At 45.7% G+C, this 17,188-nt stretch overlaps 1 protein-coding gene across 14 annotated transcripts in view; it reads left to right on the plus strand.

Annotated features, from left to right (window-relative positions):
• The window catches only part of Kiaa1217 (KIAA1217 ortholog), a 479,642-nt gene that overhangs the window by 196,763 nt on the left and 265,691 nt on the right, over positions 1-17,188 (plus strand). Inside the window, exon 1 of one of the 14 annotated variants that reach the window (XM_050152634.1) lies at positions 9,984-10,258. The exons of the other annotated variants lie outside the window; for them this stretch is intronic. Within the exon in view, the coding sequence (XP_050008591.1) occupies positions 10,157-10,258 (102 nt within the window). The 5' untranslated portion in view covers positions 9,984-10,156. Of the gene's footprint in view, positions 1-9,983; positions 10,259-17,188 lie in introns of those variants that run through there. 14 annotated transcript variants of the gene reach the window in all.

The following is a 17,188-nucleotide window of genomic DNA, read 5'->3' on the forward strand; positions in this document are numbered from 1 at the left end:
TTAATATATATATTTAATAGTGCTTGTGCTACTTATAGAGAACTGACTGCAGTCATATAAATTTACTTTTTACTGATAACATGCTCACTGGAGCTCAGGTTACTGTAAAACTCGTATTTTGAAATTGCATCCACCACACACTTTCTGGGCCCACACTTGGGTTCCACAGGGTCCAGGAGTTTCAGGCAGTGACTCTTTGCTAACTTTTTATTCTAGAATCTGCCACCTCCTCTCTGGTCTCTATTCCACATGTCTGAGCAGCTCATAATTATTCTGCGTTGTTTGAGTGCAGAGACAATCTGGTTTTTATTGTGTTATTTTTAGCAGTGGGACTTTTTATTATTTGTTGTTGTTTGTTTGAGGCACGACCTTGCACGTAGCTCCCCCCCTCCCCCATATCCTTGAGCTCACTATGTAGCCTTCTTAGCTGGTCTCCATCTCATGAACCATCTCTTGGGTGCGATGATTACAGGTGTGTGCAACATCTGGCTCTTGAGTAACAACAGCATCTGTAGTCCAGGGAAAAAAATCTGGTAGTTCTGGGTTTCCTTAGCACCTTCAAAGTTCCCGGTTTTCAGAGCTGCCGAGATCTGATGCTGTGGGATAGGCTCTTGGCAGGAGCTTGGGTGGGCTCTGAGAATTGATTCTAGAGTCACTGGCTTTGACACCTGAGCTGCTGCAGCCCTGAAGAGCGCCTTGTAGGGTAATGCTAGTGGTCAGGTGAATCTTGCTTGCTGGCTGACTCCAGCTTCCAGTACCATGTGGGGACCTGAGGAAAATCTCTCTCTGGTTATTTTATCTCAAGAGACAATCTACTAGTCCAAAAGTAAATCTTCATTTCATAAGAGAGTTATGCCAGCTGAGAGGTTTCACCTAAGGTAGAGAGTTCGCCTAGCGTGAAATCTACCAGCAACAGGGAGCCAAAGCCTCAGCTAGATTTAGAATCACTAATGAATATTCGTTTTCTTTTTACCTGGCAAACCTCACAGTTGCTCTGCTCTCTGTTACTCTGATTGTTGAGACTGAAGTTGTGTTGGATAAGTAAACAGCGGTTGAGTACTGCAGGCTGGAATGTGGCAGCAGTCAGTGGAAGGTTCAAAGTCAGAGAGGGTAGGGTCTAGGCACTAGGGACCAAATCCTGCCCCCGTCACTTACCTGTAGCACAAGCTTTCAGATAGAGCAACTGAATGTCACCTTCCTTTACCATCTTATGGGTGGAACTCACGGGCAAGTGCAGTATCACTGACTGATGTCCCAGCCTGAGCTCTTAAGTTTTTAAAGCTTCTTAATAAAGGAGTTAGTAGTCTTACACATTGCATTATTGCCCTACAAATCTTTTATTTATTTATTTATTTATTTATTTAAAAGGGAATGTACTAGAATGTCCTAAAAAAGCGTATCAGGGAGTTCTTCGCAGCTGACTGTGGAGGAGGTGGAAGAGCCTGTTCTGTGTGGGAGGACAAAGCTATTCTAGATGCTGATTACGGATGTTATTTACTGCTGAACTTCATCAGAAGCACCCCAGTTTACAGCGTGTGGGTGTGCACACCCCTGTGCACGCATTTGTCGGCTGTTGACCCTGGGCCTCATTTGTGCTGGGCAAGCGGTCTACCACTGTGCGGCCCAGCCAGTCCCAAACATCTGTGTTCTGAAGCTATTGAAGAGTGATTTCTAAATTTTGAAAAAAAACTGTTTTGTTTATTTTTGAGACAGGGTCCATCTCTGTAGCCCAGGCTGGTCTCACACTCATGATCTTCTTACATGTTGGCATTAGAGGCACATAGCACCATGCCTGATTTCTCCAAAACCTCCTTGTTTCAGAGACACTCATCACGAGAAAGCCCTCTCATGACAGGTGACTTGGCCATGGCTTGTTCGTCTGGCGGGTGGCCACTGGCAACACAGACAGGGCAGAGGAAGTAGAAAGATGTACTCGCCCGAGCATCACCAAACTGTTCTTAGTTTCTTCAACTGTTCTACAGGATGCAAACCTTCCAGAGGGGACCAAAGTTGGGGCCTATTGTTATTGTACATTGTTAAGCAAAAGGCCTGTGAGTTTCGAACCACTTCTTGTTTTAATGTGAATTTCCCCATAGGTCTTTACAAAATCAACTACCTTCTTCATAAACCTCCTGACTTTTACATTTAACCTATAACATTGGAGGACAGGAAATATGGAGGACTGGATTTTCATTTTTCTTCTTGATAGAGATGTAAGATTGAAGTAAGCATATCTTTCTTCTTTCCTCCTCTTCTGCTCCCCTCTTTCTCTTTCTCCTTTTTGGGGGGGCATTCTGTAGATGGGACCTAGGCCTCAAACATCCTAGGCAAGTTTACCCAGACAAGTGCTATGAAATATTTAATCTCTTCCCTTGATGTTTATAACTACTGGCATAAATTCTTTTGGTTTATGACAACTGTGGCCTCAGAAAACTGGAGACCTTTGGAACTGTGGGCTGTGGTAGGGAGAATAAAATCAAGGCAGCCCTAGTAGTAACAAAGCAAGAATCCTGGACCAGCTTTTTCCTGGTCTCTTTGCTGTGTTTGCTTCGGAAAAGAGACTAAATACACAAGAGAATGAGAGATGAGATTCCTGACTATCTGACCAGGAAGAACAAATGTAAAATGTTACCACGTAGAGAAATCCGCTCAGTCTACGGGACCCTGAGTTCTGTTAGCCCAGCGCCCAGCGGCTGTTAGGATCTGAGGCTCTTTTCTATGTGCATCGTGGTAACACACTGCGTGACTTTACCATTGCATAGTTATTGTACCTCCCATTCCTGGTTGGTCCTAATTAAGGGACAGAGGTGATACTGTGCCTCTCACCCTCAGTTCCTTTAAGGTTAACAAATGGCAGGTAGTCACATTGACTCCATTAAACTGACAGCAGCAGGCTTCCTTAGGATTGTGAGCCCTGCTCCCCAGACTGTTGGCGCTGCTGCCTCCTGCTTAGATCACACAGGATGGAAAAAGCAAAGATCTTATTGGGGATGTCTGTACTGGGCATCCATGTGGAACTGTGGATCCTTCAGAGAAGACTCGCTTTGACCATTCTCTTGCTGCTCAGCAGCGAAGCAGGCTGCTTCCTTAGCTGAATCGGGAGTAGCCAGAAAGCTGCCCGGGATAGTACCATGGTCTTCTTTTCTCTTTGATGCTGAACTGTTGTGAATACACTCAGGGCATCAGGAGGCCATCACATCCCATTTTCTGTGTAGTCGTTAGTAAACACGGCATAGCTGTGGTTTGGGTTTCCATTCCATGGGAGAGAATTGGTTGTGTAATTGTCTCTGAATTTTGCATGAAGGAAGTTGCATGCATTCCCTTCTCCAGTGGCATTAGTGTTTAATTCCTTTCTTACCTTAAGTTTTATGACTGTTGAAGAAACTGCCTCAACTGACTGCCTAGTGAAAGACAATTTTCAGTCTCTTCTTTGTGCAGTGTATGTGTGTCCATGTATGCACATGTGCGTGGGTGTATGCATGCGTGTGTATGTGTCCAGGTGTGTCTGAGTGTGTGTATCCATGTGTCAATGACTGTGTATGCATGAATGTGTATGTTGCATTGAGTGAGCGTGTATGTGGTGTATAGCATAAAGTGTCTTAGAACAATTCTGTTTTAACAGCAATTATGGGAGGTGGTCCCATATCTTGATGTGGCCCTTTTAAAATTGTGTTTAGATTTCTGTCTTTTTGTGAGCACTGTTGTGAGAACTACTGCAGTGACCCTCCTTGTGTCTATAAATGTAATATCACATCTAAAGGACAAATTTCTGGAAGTCAAATCAGATTGCTGGTGTTGAAGGATGTCACCCAAAGACACTTAAGAAACACTGGTTGGTACTGTGGACAGGAATGTGTGACAGGGAATGTTCCATCACTTTCATAGGATCCAGGTGCTGGTCCATAGTAAATGACAGAAACCCTACATGCAGGTGTGGACACATGGCCAAGCCCATGGAGAAATAAGCAGCACACAATGCTAGAATTATATTAGAAAGAGTGGGCCACATTTTTATTGAAAAAGCATGTAACCAGGTGGTAGTTTTACACGCCTTTAATCCCAGCACTGGGGAAGCAGAGGCAGGTGGAACTCTATGAGTTCAAGACCAGTTTGAGGACAGCCAGGGCAACAAAGAGAAACCCTGTCTTGAAAAACCAAAAAGAAAAAGCATATGCAATTTCTGTGTACTCATCTACAAATATCTAGACTAATATCCAACAAATCAAAAAGAGGGCACAGCAGGATAGCAAAAATGGAAGTTTTATTTTTTTGATTTCTTTACTATTTAGATTTTTGTCACATGCAGGCAACACCGACTTTAAAACACAAGAAGAAAGCAAGTTTAAAATAAGAATAGTTGTCCTGGACTCTAGCCTGTGGTCTCATGAAGGAGGGCAGAAAACTAGCAGATGAGCTAAGACGATGGCCTCATCTTGGCTCCAGGCAACCCCTGTTGCTGTTGGAAGGAAGGGGTGCTCTTTTGCTTTTTTCTTTGTGGGAACAATCACTTTTGACCTCAGGAGTAGTCTGTCAAATTTACTCAGTCTTGATCCCTCATTTTTCAACAAATGCTAGTTTGAGTCCTGAGGAACAGGTGTGTTTGGCTGACACCGTTTTAGACAGTCAGAACTGTTCAGTGAAAGCAGCCGAGGTGTCTTTGGAGAGTGGAGCATCTTCCAGCCTTCTTACAAGGTGCTCGCTCCGTTACCACTCTGGTACCTTAGCAAGATGGATAACAGAATGCAGGTGTTTTCTTGTTTGGGTTTGGTTTTGAGGCATGGGGGGGGGTCTCATTGTGTAGATAAGGTGTCAGAGCTGTGAATTTCATGGTTGATCTTTCTGTCACAGCCTCCCAAGTGCTGAGATTATAGGCGTGCACCCCCACAACGGTTGGTATTTATTTAAGTTTGCATAAGAAGTCTCTTGTTATGCAACAAAAATTCAGGGTCCTAAATGAAGCTCCAACCTTTTTTTTTCAGACAGGGTTTCTCTGTGTAGCTCTAGCTGTTCTCAGGCTGGTCTTGAACTCACAGACATTGCCTACCTCTGCCTCTCGAGTGCTGGGATTAAAGGCGTGCGCCACCACCACCTGACTGAAATTCCATCTTAAGACATGCATATTGCAATTTGCAAACTGTACTAGAATTTTCCATTCAGAGAACAGGAGAAGCCAATGATAGAAGGCATGTCCTCAGAGTGTCCTACTCAGAGAAACTCAAAGGAGGCACTATGTTGTGTAGCCCCATCGCACCGAAGAAAGCTTTGGACCTGATTTGAAGCTCCAACTCGTTTTAATCCAGTTGTGCAGAATCTGTCCAGCCCTCAGTGGAATTGATTTGTGTGTAGTAGTGTTTACAAAGCAAAGGACGTCTTCGCAGTAACTCTGCACTTCCTCCCTTCTCAGTAACCATTCATGAAACTCCATTGTTCAGAGGCATCTAATGGCAAACGCATCTCAATACCATATTTTGCAATTGTGCACAGGCTTGTAGTCAGCTAACCCAGAAAGAATCATGAGAAATAGCTCAGTTTAGAGGAAAAAGAGGAGGGTCATGACTGTGATGTGCAAATCAAGGGAAAGCCATTATTGAAGCAATTTTATTAAAGAGAATATAATTACTGTTGCCCTGGGAGGAGTTAGGTGATTTCTAAGACAAATACAGCTTTTATAAATCATTAGAAAGATGGGCCAAGCTTTCTAATAATGTTGTTTTCTTCCTCCAAATATTAAATATCATAGGTGTAATTTAAAATCATTTATTTGGTGGAGGTGGGCACACATGTGACATGGTGGACTCATAGGATTCAGAGGACAGCTTTTGGGGCGTTGTTTATCTTCCACCATGTAAATTCCAGAGATCGAACTTGAGTCTCCAGTCTTGTTCACAAGCGCTGTCATTTGACGGGTCACTTCGCCATCCCACCGCAGCGTTTATATCACACATAGACACACCCCAATCAAGTTTCTTTATGCATTTCAATGCAGTCTAATCCAATCCAGTTAAACTTGGCCTGGTATATGTCTAGGGGTCACTGCAGCACATCACTGCATCTCGGCAACATCCCTCAATTATGTCTATTATAATTGTTATTTTAAATAAACATCCACGTCTGTGAGTAGATCCATACAGGGCCCTTGAGATGACAGCAGATGAAGGCGCTTGCCTCCAGGCCTGCTGACCTGAGCTCACTTCCGGAACACAATCTGATGGTTGGCCCGACCTCCACATGTGCACTGTGGCCCTTTGCCCTACCCCAGACACATGCTTGCATGCAGCACACACAATTAACCAAATTAGTAAAACGTTTTAAAGGGGGACATGTGTGAAAATGGTACCAAGACTGAGAATAAGGGAGAGTCTTGATTCTAAAGGAAAGGAATTGATTTTGATTTTTCGAGACAGGGTTTCTCTGTGTAACAGCTCTGGTTGTCTTGGAACTCACTTTGTAGACCAGGCTGCCTCAAACTCACAGAGGTGCCTCTGCCTCCCAATGCAGGGATTAAAGGTGTGCGCTGCCAGTACCTGACAGGAGTTGGGATTTTGAACCTGAGTTTTAACTCCAACCTGTGGCGTCATTCTGGGGCTCCCTAAGGCCTGTGCTATGAGAACTGGTTTTGTTGAGAAGATCAGATTTCAGATGCTGTAGTCAGCCGGAAAGATTGACCTCTGGCCTCCCAAGTCCTGGGTTTTTCTTTGTTTCTCCTCCCATTTCAACAACCGAGGACTGGAGAACTGAAGGGTGGGAAGAGACACTCGTCTGCCCTAAGGTCAGGCATGGGGACGGCTTGTGAGGAATGTCAGATGCAACCATGAAGCAACTTTCTTCCCAGCTTACATGTCCTCTCTGGACAGGCCCTCAGAGCTCACAAAGCACTGCTCCTTGCTCAGCGCCCCCCACCCCTCCCCCACCCACCTTTCCTGTTTTCAGTAGGATTTCAGAAGTGCTCACTGGAATGAAAGAGTTGAACTAGACAACTTTCCTGGCCAGAAATCAGGCTGGATGGGACCAGGCTGGCCTGGGACGGGGTCTCTAGGGAAGCCTATGTAATGATCTCGGCAAGTTCTCATAAAATACTAAAACCTGGTGGGGCCTGTAGAACAGTGGCTGAGCATGGAGGGACAGCATGGAGCCTGCGGGCCTGAGGTCCTGGAGAAACAGAAAACAAACACAAGTCAAAATTAAAATCACTAAAACTTTGTAGAATCAGGTGGTTTTGACCTAAAAATAAAATTTCTTATACCTCAAAGATCAACAACAACAACAAAAAAACAAAACCAACAGAAAAAAAACCAAACCAAAACCATATACATATATAATGAAGAAAGCTGGGGCTTAATTTTTTCTTTGGAAAATGTTCTGGAGTCGTTAAGACAAGGCACAGGTTTTGGGGTTTATACAGAGCTCCACTTTCTGCTCTACAGCTGTCTTGCTCACCTGCCTGACCCCTGACCATCACAGAGATTTGTGCTACATTTTTCCTGGAGGAACCGTGCTGGGCTGGAAGGACTCTCAACCCTGTAATCAGACAGACTTAGTTTGAGTTCTGGTTCTACCACTTGATACCGGCGTGGTCTTAAGCAGGTCAAGCTCTGCATAAGCTGCGTTTTCTCCTGCTGGGCAAGACCTTCTAGATTCAAGGTGTGAGGAATACTTAGCCCAGTACCGGCATGTGGTGCGTACTCGGTACCTGGCAGTGGCTCTGCTGGAAACATCCTGCGACATTTTATGAGGACAGTGGCTTTTTACCCAATGTCTCAATTATTCTGAGGTTGTTCAGGGTGGGAGGGGCCCTTGAGCTGCTATAGGACTCGCCCTAGCTTTGTGGAGAAGGAACCTGAAGCTTGGGAAATTCACCAGTCCAACACTGTTCAATTTCTTGAAGACTAAAAGGTCGGTCCAAAATCAGTAGCTTTTTATTAACCAACGACAACAAAAAGAGTCTTGGAAATTGGTTTGGGTGTTGTGAGGTATTTTCTTTTTGTTGTCTGCTTTAGAAACAGAGTCTCACTATGTAACCTTGCCTCACCTGGAACTCACTCTGTAGACCAGGCTGGTCTCAAACTCATAGAGATCTGCCTGCTTTTGCCTCCCAAGCACTGATATGAAAGGTGTGCGCTACCGTGCCATCTTTTTGCTAACCACAGTGGCCTATTCTCACACATAGAAAGTCACGTTTGCCATGCTTGGGTACTGGCCATCACTTTGGTCATTTACTGAGGGCCAGAAACATGTGACTTAAAGAAGAGGGTCTATTGTGTAGAGAATTTCAGATCTATATAAATGCCATGAAGGAAATGGAGGGAGCTAGACGGGAAAAAGCTATCCTAGAAAATTACGAAGCTTGGGTTCTTGAGGAGGAAGAACATGCAGGGCAGAGAATCCCCAGGCACAGAGGGACTTCACTGTTGAGTAACTCAGGTGACCTGGGCAAGGTGGCTGCAGTTCCTGAGCAGCACTTAGGGCTTTGGAGTGTTTTCTTCCTGAACCGCAAAAGTGGTATAGCCAGGGAGTGAGAGTCGTAAAGTCTTTTTACCATTTGTACAAACGTTATCGTATAGAGAGTTGCCTAGGCAGGGGATACTGATTGACCTTATGTCCTTCTCCATCAGTGCAGCGATCCTCAAAGGAACACTGTAGACGTCTAAAACATACCTTAGAGCCCCTAAGCCAGCACTTCACAGAGTTCTGGGGCTCTGTCTGTGATTGGTGCCTCCGGGTCCCATGCCTGGTATCCAAAAGCACAATTCCATATTTTGCCATTAACCCCAAAGGGCAAGTGTTATTTCTGTTCTGTTTTTCCTGCTTTGAAACACATTCAGAAAGTGCATTGGGTTTTCTAAAGTATTTCCTTTTGATCACAAAACAAGGTACCCAGGAAAGCAAGGTACCCAGCATGCAAAGTGCGCAGGGATGTGATGATGTCTGAAACCAGACGCACGTCCGTTAGGTTCCTGGTTTGGGGTCGTTCCAGTGACCTTTGACTTGTCATCTGCTCTCAACTGCAAACGAGAAACCAGAGTACACATTTCAGAGAGTTTGCTGAAGCTTCTCCGGCAGTCTGGCTCAGGCCAGGCACTTAATGCACTCTGGGAAGGTTGGCAAAAGCACATAAGAAAACAGCAGCAACAGCAAAAACTGGAGTGTAGACTGGTTTTTGGTTTTATTTGTTTTTGTTTTGCTCTGCCATCAAATGCAAGACCTCAACATGCTAAGCATTGGCTCTGTCCCTAGCCCTGGGCTGTCAACACTGTGAAGTCCCACTGACACCTTCAGTACTGGGGCTTGTTCAGTTTGGACTTGTTTGTGCTCATGAGGTAGCATTCGATTCCTGCACTTTACAGGCAAGGAAGTGGGCTTTGGAGAGGTGACGCGACCTGGATTAGTCTTGCCTGTAGGAGCCTGAGATGACTCTGAACGTGGGTTTATACATCTCTTCAGAGACCAGGACAGTAGCTGGGTGAGGGGATGATATATGTCATCCAGTCGGAAGCCTAGGGTTGGGGTAGGGAAGTCCCTGGGTGGTCTTCAAACAGTTGGATGTCAGAGTTTGATCAGCTCTTTATATGAACACTATATGTGGTTATTGCTGAAGCTCCGAACTGATGAGGCAGTTGGCCCAAACACCAGCACAAACAGTTGGCAAGTCAGGCTTTGTCATTTGATGCTGATCTATACAAAGCTCTGCCTCCAGCCCCACAGCCTGCATGCATGAACTGCCCCAGCATCTACTGGGGAGCTAGAAATGGCTCCTTCCCACGCAGTTAGTTCCAGTTTTCTCTAATGAGTGCTATGTGGGTGGAGCCTATTTGGCCAAGTGAAATGTATGTTGAGAGACACATTCTTGCTGGGAATTTTGGTGTCCACATCCGCATTTAGTAAAACTCCACCCACAGTGCATTTGCATAGCAGTGAGAAAACCAGGATTTTCTGTGAGTGAATCACACTCCTCCCAGTCCTGAGTCTGTCTGTCTGTCTGTCTGTCTGTCTGTCTGTCTGTCTGTGTGGGGGTTGTGGCCGGCCAGCTGGCTGGAAGAATGGACTAGAGTACAGTCCAGCTGCACTTGGAGAGAGCAGGACTTGTCACTCATGGGCCAGGCCTTTTTCTGCTCAGAGAACCCTAAAGTCTGACTGATGGCCACAGCTGGACCTGGACATGGAGCCTTCAGCCTGCTCTCCGCCGGAGAGGCCAAGGAGGGAAACAGGGCTCGCTTATTTCTGCTGTCGGAGATCCCATGGAGAAGCAGGCAAGAGACAGGTACAGAAGTCGCGTGATTCTAGGGGTTGTCTCCCTTCCCAGGTGTCTGTAAACTGCTGTGTCATGTTTCTGACTCCTGGTCATTCTGTCCTGAGGGTGAGCCGGGAATTGCCAGAGGTCATTTGGTCACTTTTAAACTAAATTGTAGTTCTCACTTTGCTTGTTCTCAGCTTTAAATCTCATTTAATGATAACTTATGTTTTTGTTCATTCTGAAAAAAGACTTCTTATTTTCTATGCAAAAGTAGGAAGCCCTTCTCTTGATTATATTGAAATATTTCTTCTAACTGAAGTGTAATCATTGCAGCTCACCTTGCTGGACTCTAAATTCATGCCTGTGAGCACCTGGTTGAGAAATGCCAAGTACGAGTTGGACACTGGGTGCTTAACACTTGGTAGCTCTTGCTTACGAATCCCTGTGTTTAGGCTGAGACGAGAGTTCAAGGCCTGCCTGTGATACTGACTGACCCTGCCTCGAAAAAGCAAAAATGAAAAACAAAGAAACAAACAAACCAAAAACCCACCTCCAAACCAGTTTTTTGGGAGTCAAGAGATACACATCTCTTCCTCCTCTTGCCTTGGTTCTTTTCTGCCTGTATGCCTGCTAGCTCTGTTGTTTTTGGAGGGGTTAGGATGGAACCCACAGCCCTGTGCGGGCAAGGCAAAGAGCTCTACCACTGTGCTGCACCCCAGCCCGTGAGTTCCTCAAAGCTTACACAGCTGCTTCTCAACTAGGCTTGCCTCACCTCTGCAACGGGAAGATGAAATGGCGGCAGCGTGTTCTGTCTTGTTCCTGCCTGACTTAGAACCCGCATTGATTTGGGCAGGAGTTTTGCAATCCTGAGAGACCGGGCAAGAAAAGCCACAAGGTTCCACGGTACTGGGGAAGGTGATCAGCTGGGTCCTGTGAGGAAACGTTTTGACACAGTGGAAGCAGGGGAGAAACTTTGTAAAAGCCCACATAGGGGAAAAAGTACAACTACAAAACAAGGGCTTCCTAAGATGGGGCTCATCTGACGTACGTCTAATTTCATGGACCTGTCTTCTGACTGCCAGAATTATGCTCTGGGAAGAAACGTCATAAAATAGAGATAGTTGCCAGGTCTGATATGGGAACAAAGCAAGGAGGAAAAATGTTTTCTGAAAGAACAGACCAACTGTAGTTCCCACAAGCTGGGTTCGTGTATGTGTACAAGTTATAACACTCAAATGTTCTGTTCAGACTACACACTAATGCTGGTAGTATTGAAGTCACTTTCTTGGCCCAGTATACTTTGTTCAGACACTTTTTTTTTTTTATGGCCAAGATGGTCCCAAGCATAAGGAAGTGGGACAAAATGAAGAATGTTGAGTCTGTGAAGAGTAACTGAATAACAAGACAGGTGACCCTACGTAAAGAAGTAGTAGTTACTTATTTGTATGAAAAGGAGGCAAAAGACCCAGGGACTTGGAAGGGCTATAAAGATATTTTTAACCTGGACGGTGTGGGGGCGGGGGGTGGGCACAGGGAATTTAAGAGCATATAAATGAATGGCTCGCACTAGGATGGACGGAGCAATGTAAGGAAGTGTCGTCATGGCACCGGGACCTCATGCCTTCTTGAATGGTATGCTGCCATCTGACTACCATGTGACTGTGTGGTGAGGAGGGCTTACTCTGGGCCTGGGGTAGTTACTGGGGAAGCAGGTCATTGTGAAGCTCTATCTGTCCCCTCCCCTACACGTACACACTTGCTCCTCTGTCTTCCACTGTGTCGGAGCAGCGCAAGGTCCTCCTTTGCCCTGTTCTGACTCTTTTCATCTTCTAGAGCATAAATCAAAACAAACCTTTCTCTTACCCTGTGTGCTACCTAGTTAAATCTTCTAAGTCTTAATCTGATTATCAACTCAGGTCAAACATATCTCAGAGACTCACAGGACTCGGGATACTAAAGTTTAACCACGTCAGCCTTGAAGACTAGAGGGGATTCCTAAGGCCAGGTCGCTCAGGGATCTAAAGGTTAACCAGGTGTAGTAGTATGGTGTTAAGCTCTTTGGACTCTTTTGGGAGCCTGCCACCCAGCTCCCAAATGAAATACTCAGGAGTCTTATTCTTAGTTAGGACGGTCCAGCCTTAGCTTGGCTTGGTATATTATCCCATCTACCCTTTTGGCTCTGGGATTTTTCTCTGTCTCTTACTTCTGTAAATCTTACTCTTCCTCCATGGACTGCTGTGTAACTGGATGTCTGGCCCCTGATGTCCTCCTCCTTCTCAGCTACTTCTCTGAACCCCCAATCAGGTGTTCGAGACAGGCAAAGTATCACAACTTCACAGAGTTAAATAAATGCAGTTTAACAGAAGTAGCACACCTTAAAATAATATTCCCAACACCAAGTCAGCCCCAAAGGCTAGATAAGGTTCCTAAGGCCCAGTAGCTCAGGGGTCTTCTCCAGGGACTCAGAAGAAGTGGGAGATATAGAATTTGGGGTTTGGCTTCCAAGGGACATCTTATGCCACTAATCCATGACTTTCATGAGGAAAAGCAGTTGATCTTGGACACGGCTCTTTCATGTCCACCCTGATGTGTGTTCTGTACCCCAGTATTCTGTAAATTGGAATTCTGGTTTCTGATTCAGGTAGTCACAGAAGTTGAGTGGTGTCCTTTGTAAACTCAAGTCTATACGTACTGCTTTTAATTTTAAAAAAATTTAAATTCTGTATCTCTATGTGTCTGTGTATGTCAAGCCAGGTGCCCGAGGAGGCAAGGGGATCCCCTGGAGCTGGAGTTCCAAGCGGTTGTGAGTTGCCCACCAAGAGTGCTAGGAACTAGACTCAGGACCTCTACATGAGCAGTCCAAGATCTTAGACAGGAAGCCATCTCTCCGGTCCCTGTGCACTATGTAACAGTGTTCTCTATTGCAAGCGTTGCATAGAGGCAGATTCTCAGTTAGAAAAGTAATGTTCAGCAATCAAAACTTTATTTATTTGCATATTTTAAGCACTGGCTTTGGATATACTAGGTAAGCATTATTTGCCAAGCTTCACCCCATCCTTGGTCTTTTGAAACAAGCTTTTACTCTATAGCACAGTCTGGTCTTGAGTATGCAGACCTCTCACCTCCCAGGTGCTGAGTTGACAGGAATGCCTCACCATATCCAGTAAAAGAGATAGTATCGTATTTGACTAGTTAGTGTGGCCTCCTAACTCTAAAAGCAGAGGTGCCCATGAAGGGCCGGACGCATGTGCTCATGCTCATGATTGGCTTTCGAAACCTGGGGCTAATGGCGGTATGAAGTAAGAGAAGAGATTGAAAAGGCGAATTTGTAAACGTTCCAGGCTGAGACTCAGGGCCCAGGTGTCTGGAGCTGTGCACGGCGCCTGTGTTACAGTGAGGTGCAATTCCTGGCATTCCTTGACTTAGCTGTCACTGTGTCAGTGGACTGAAGATGCCTATCAGCTCGCTGTCACCTGATGCCTTTGCCCAGCAAGCTGTCCTGCCTGCCGGCCCAGGGCTCACAGACTGGGGCCGCGGATAAACTTGCTTAAAGTGACCAGGAAATTAAAGAGAGAGAGAGAAGAGGAGAGAGAGAGGAGAGAGAGAGAGAGAGAGAGAGAGAGAGAGAGAGAGAGAGAGAGAGAGAGAAGTGTCTGTGTGAGAGAATTCCCCCAGGTACAGAGCAGAGTGTCCCCAAGTCACACTCTCAGGGCCTCTTAGAGGTGTTCCACATCACTAGAAATTACCCAGGCAGGAATTTCTTCAGAATACTTGTAACCAACTATGGGCTCTGCTCAGGGGTCCTTTCTGTAAGGTTCTAGAGCAGTGATTCTCAACCTGTGGGTCAAGACCCCTTTGGGAGCATCAAACAACCCTTTCACAGGGGTCAAATATCAGCTATCCTGCATATCAGATGTTTACATTATGGTTTATAACAGTGGCAAAAATGCAGTTATGAATTACCAACAAAAATAATTTTATGGTTGGGGGTCACCACAACTTGCAGCATTAGGAAGGTTGAGAACCGCTGATCTAGAACCTGGAACTGAACTTTCTGTTTCCACAACATGCACTCTCTGGGAGCCTGGATGGGCTTAAAGGTGACAAAGCTGTTGGAGGACTGTGCCCTTCCCTGGCCTGCTACTCTCAGATGGAGAAAGGGAGGGAATAAAGGGGAAGTTTCCACCTCCTTTCAGGGCCCGTTGGGTCCAACCCCCAACACACACACGCGCGCGCACACACACACACGCACACACACAAGATTATGCCATCCACTGTGCTTTGGCTCAGATGCTCCAAAAGGCTCAAGTGTCTCCATTAGGGATTTTCCCATGGCTTAAATTCCAGCCTTGCTGCTTCCCCTGCTGTGGGCTCCCCTGTGTTTGTTTTTCTCACCTTGTAAAGAAAGCATGAGGCCTTAGTCTTCAGTTGTGAGGGCGTAAGGAAAAAAGAAAGACATTTAAATGGAAGTGTTCTCACTGTGAAATCCTTAGTCTGGGTGTGTGTGTGTGTGTGTGTGTGTGTGTGTGTGTGTGTGTGTGTAAGAGAGAGAGAGACAGAGAGACAGACAGAGACAAAGAGACAAACAGACAGAGACAGACAGAGAGAGCGCTGACAGCTAGGAACATCAAGTCCTGAGTTATATCTCTTTGAAGGATTAGGAAGGGGACACAAATGAGCAGGTGCTTCAGGCAGACGGCTCAGGCTTGTTCTTTAGAAAGACTCTCAGAGCGATGGGACAGAGACCCTGAAAACCCAATGGACTCTGTTAACTAGTTAGAGCCAGAATGTGCTAAAGTCAGCACTTCTATTGTGGAGTAGTTACACCTCAGAAAGCATATTCTAGAAGACAGCCTTGAACTATTACATAGTCTAACAACTTTATCTGTATTGTAAGTGACTTTGTACATTTGACAAAAACTTTTAATTCTGACCCTGCGTACCTGTTCTGTTCGTGATTGAAAATGTCTGCTCTTTACCTCCTTCAAAGAGGGAGGGGTGGATAACAATGGACTCACAGTATTGGAGGCAGAGGGTCAAAGACCTCTTTGTAGAAGGGAGCTAGCTTCAGAGTTGCAGGAAGTGCTGAATGCTGAGGCCACAGATGCTGTATGCACCAGCACCCCTGTGCTAGTTTGCATCTATCCTAACAGGAATCAGCGCTTTGCCTTCTGGGATGGGCGTGTGGAATTTCACACCAGCCTTCAAGGCTGTCTGGCAAGCACACATTGAGTGTGTAATTGAACTAACCCACTGTACTGATTTTTTTCCATTGCTCTTATGAAAAGTGGGCCCTGAGTTCTAATTCTGGGTTTAGTTAGGACTGGTTGAGTACTTTTCCCCAGGCTGTAATGCTTTGGTGGTGGGATCCTCTACAGAAAGCTCTGGAAAGCTGATGCTGCATGGAAAACATATTTGCATGAGCTAACCATGGGAAACACTAAATTTAGATACTCGAGCAACTCTTTGCAGCAACTGAGCCAAGACATGATGACAGAATGCTTGCCTTTGGGACACGCGAGAAGAAAGACCTTTCTCTATGCTTATGAATAGAGGAAAAGAAATTTCCTCTACAACTATGCTATATTACCCAATTACAAAACATGCAATGAAGACCACGCACCACACACACACACACACACACACACACACACACAGCACCAATATATCCTATATCCGTGTCTCAGTGTTCAGTCCCATCATCTTTACAAAGGATTTGGGGAGGAAGACAGAGCAAGTAAGAAAGAAATAGAGAGAGAGGCGAACTGGGGTCTGGATTTGTTGGGCGGAAGTTTACAGTTGTGCTGAGCATTCGGAGATCTTTCCACCTGTCCAATGGGACCCACACAGGGAGCAAAGGGCTCAAGAGAGAGTGTGGGTAATCAAACATGGGTATGGACACGTGTTGCCAATCAAGTGGTAAGTTTTCAGGGTCCCAATTTATAGGCTAGATGAAGTGGGAGAATACAGGCCTGAGAATATACATACATCATTTCATCATCACAGCAGAGAGACAAGGTCCATGCTCCTAAGAAAGTGCCCCGAATAGGGAGACCTGGTGTCTGTCTCAGATGTGACTCTGTGCTGCCTCTGAGGTCATTCGCTGCAATCTTGTTGCTCCTCTGTTCCAGACTTGGGCTGCTTCCTAGAGCTTGTGGATATAAATACACTCAGGAAATTAGCATCTCTTCATGAACTTCTTAATTGTACCTCGGCAATTGTGAGACAGCTGCTCTGTTTTAGGACTTCGCAAGGAACAGTCTGTGATGGTGGCTCAGATTTGAAAGAGTACAAAATTCTAGACCTTTGGGCACAATGGTTGTGAGCAATGTGGGAATTGTTTTCTACACCAGTCCACTGGGTCTTCATCTACCTGGGGTTTAACCGTGCCACAGGAGAGCCTGTATCCTGAGTGTCTCCCAGAAGAGACAGTGGACTCTTGAGTGCCTAAAATCACTACTCCTCTGTCCTTCTGTAACCTCTCATGCTCAGCTGACCGCTTGCCTTTGGTGTGTGCTATGATGTTAACCAATGATGCACTTTGGTTGCTAGAGTTGGAGGGCTTTGTCCTGTTACTGGTGCTGTTACAGATGGGCCTCACTCAGGAGTTGGACTTAGTTTTTTTTTGATAGTTTAGCTTGTTTTTTTTAATTTATTTTATTTATTTATTTATTTACTAAAGATTTCTGTCTCTTCCCCACCGCCGCCTCCCCTTTCCCTCCCCCTCCCCCAATCAAGTCCCCCTCCCTCGTCAGCCCAAAGAGCAGTCAGGGTTCCCTGCCCTGTGGGAAGTCCAAGGGCCACCCACCTCCATCCAGGTCTAGTAAGGTGAGCATCCACGAAACTGCCTAGGCTCCCACGAAACCAATAGGTACAGTAGGATCAAAAACCCGTTGCCATTGTTCTTGAGGTCTCAGTAGTCCTCCTTGTCCACTATGTTCAGCGAGACCGGTTTTA

Source organism: Alexandromys fortis, unplaced genomic scaffold (genome assembly GCF_014885135.2).
Source record: "Alexandromys fortis isolate MF-2015 unplaced genomic scaffold, M_Fortis_MF-2015_v1.1 scaffold_54, whole genome shotgun sequence".
Taxonomy (NCBI): domain Eukaryota; kingdom Metazoa; phylum Chordata; class Mammalia; order Rodentia; family Cricetidae; genus Alexandromys; species Alexandromys fortis.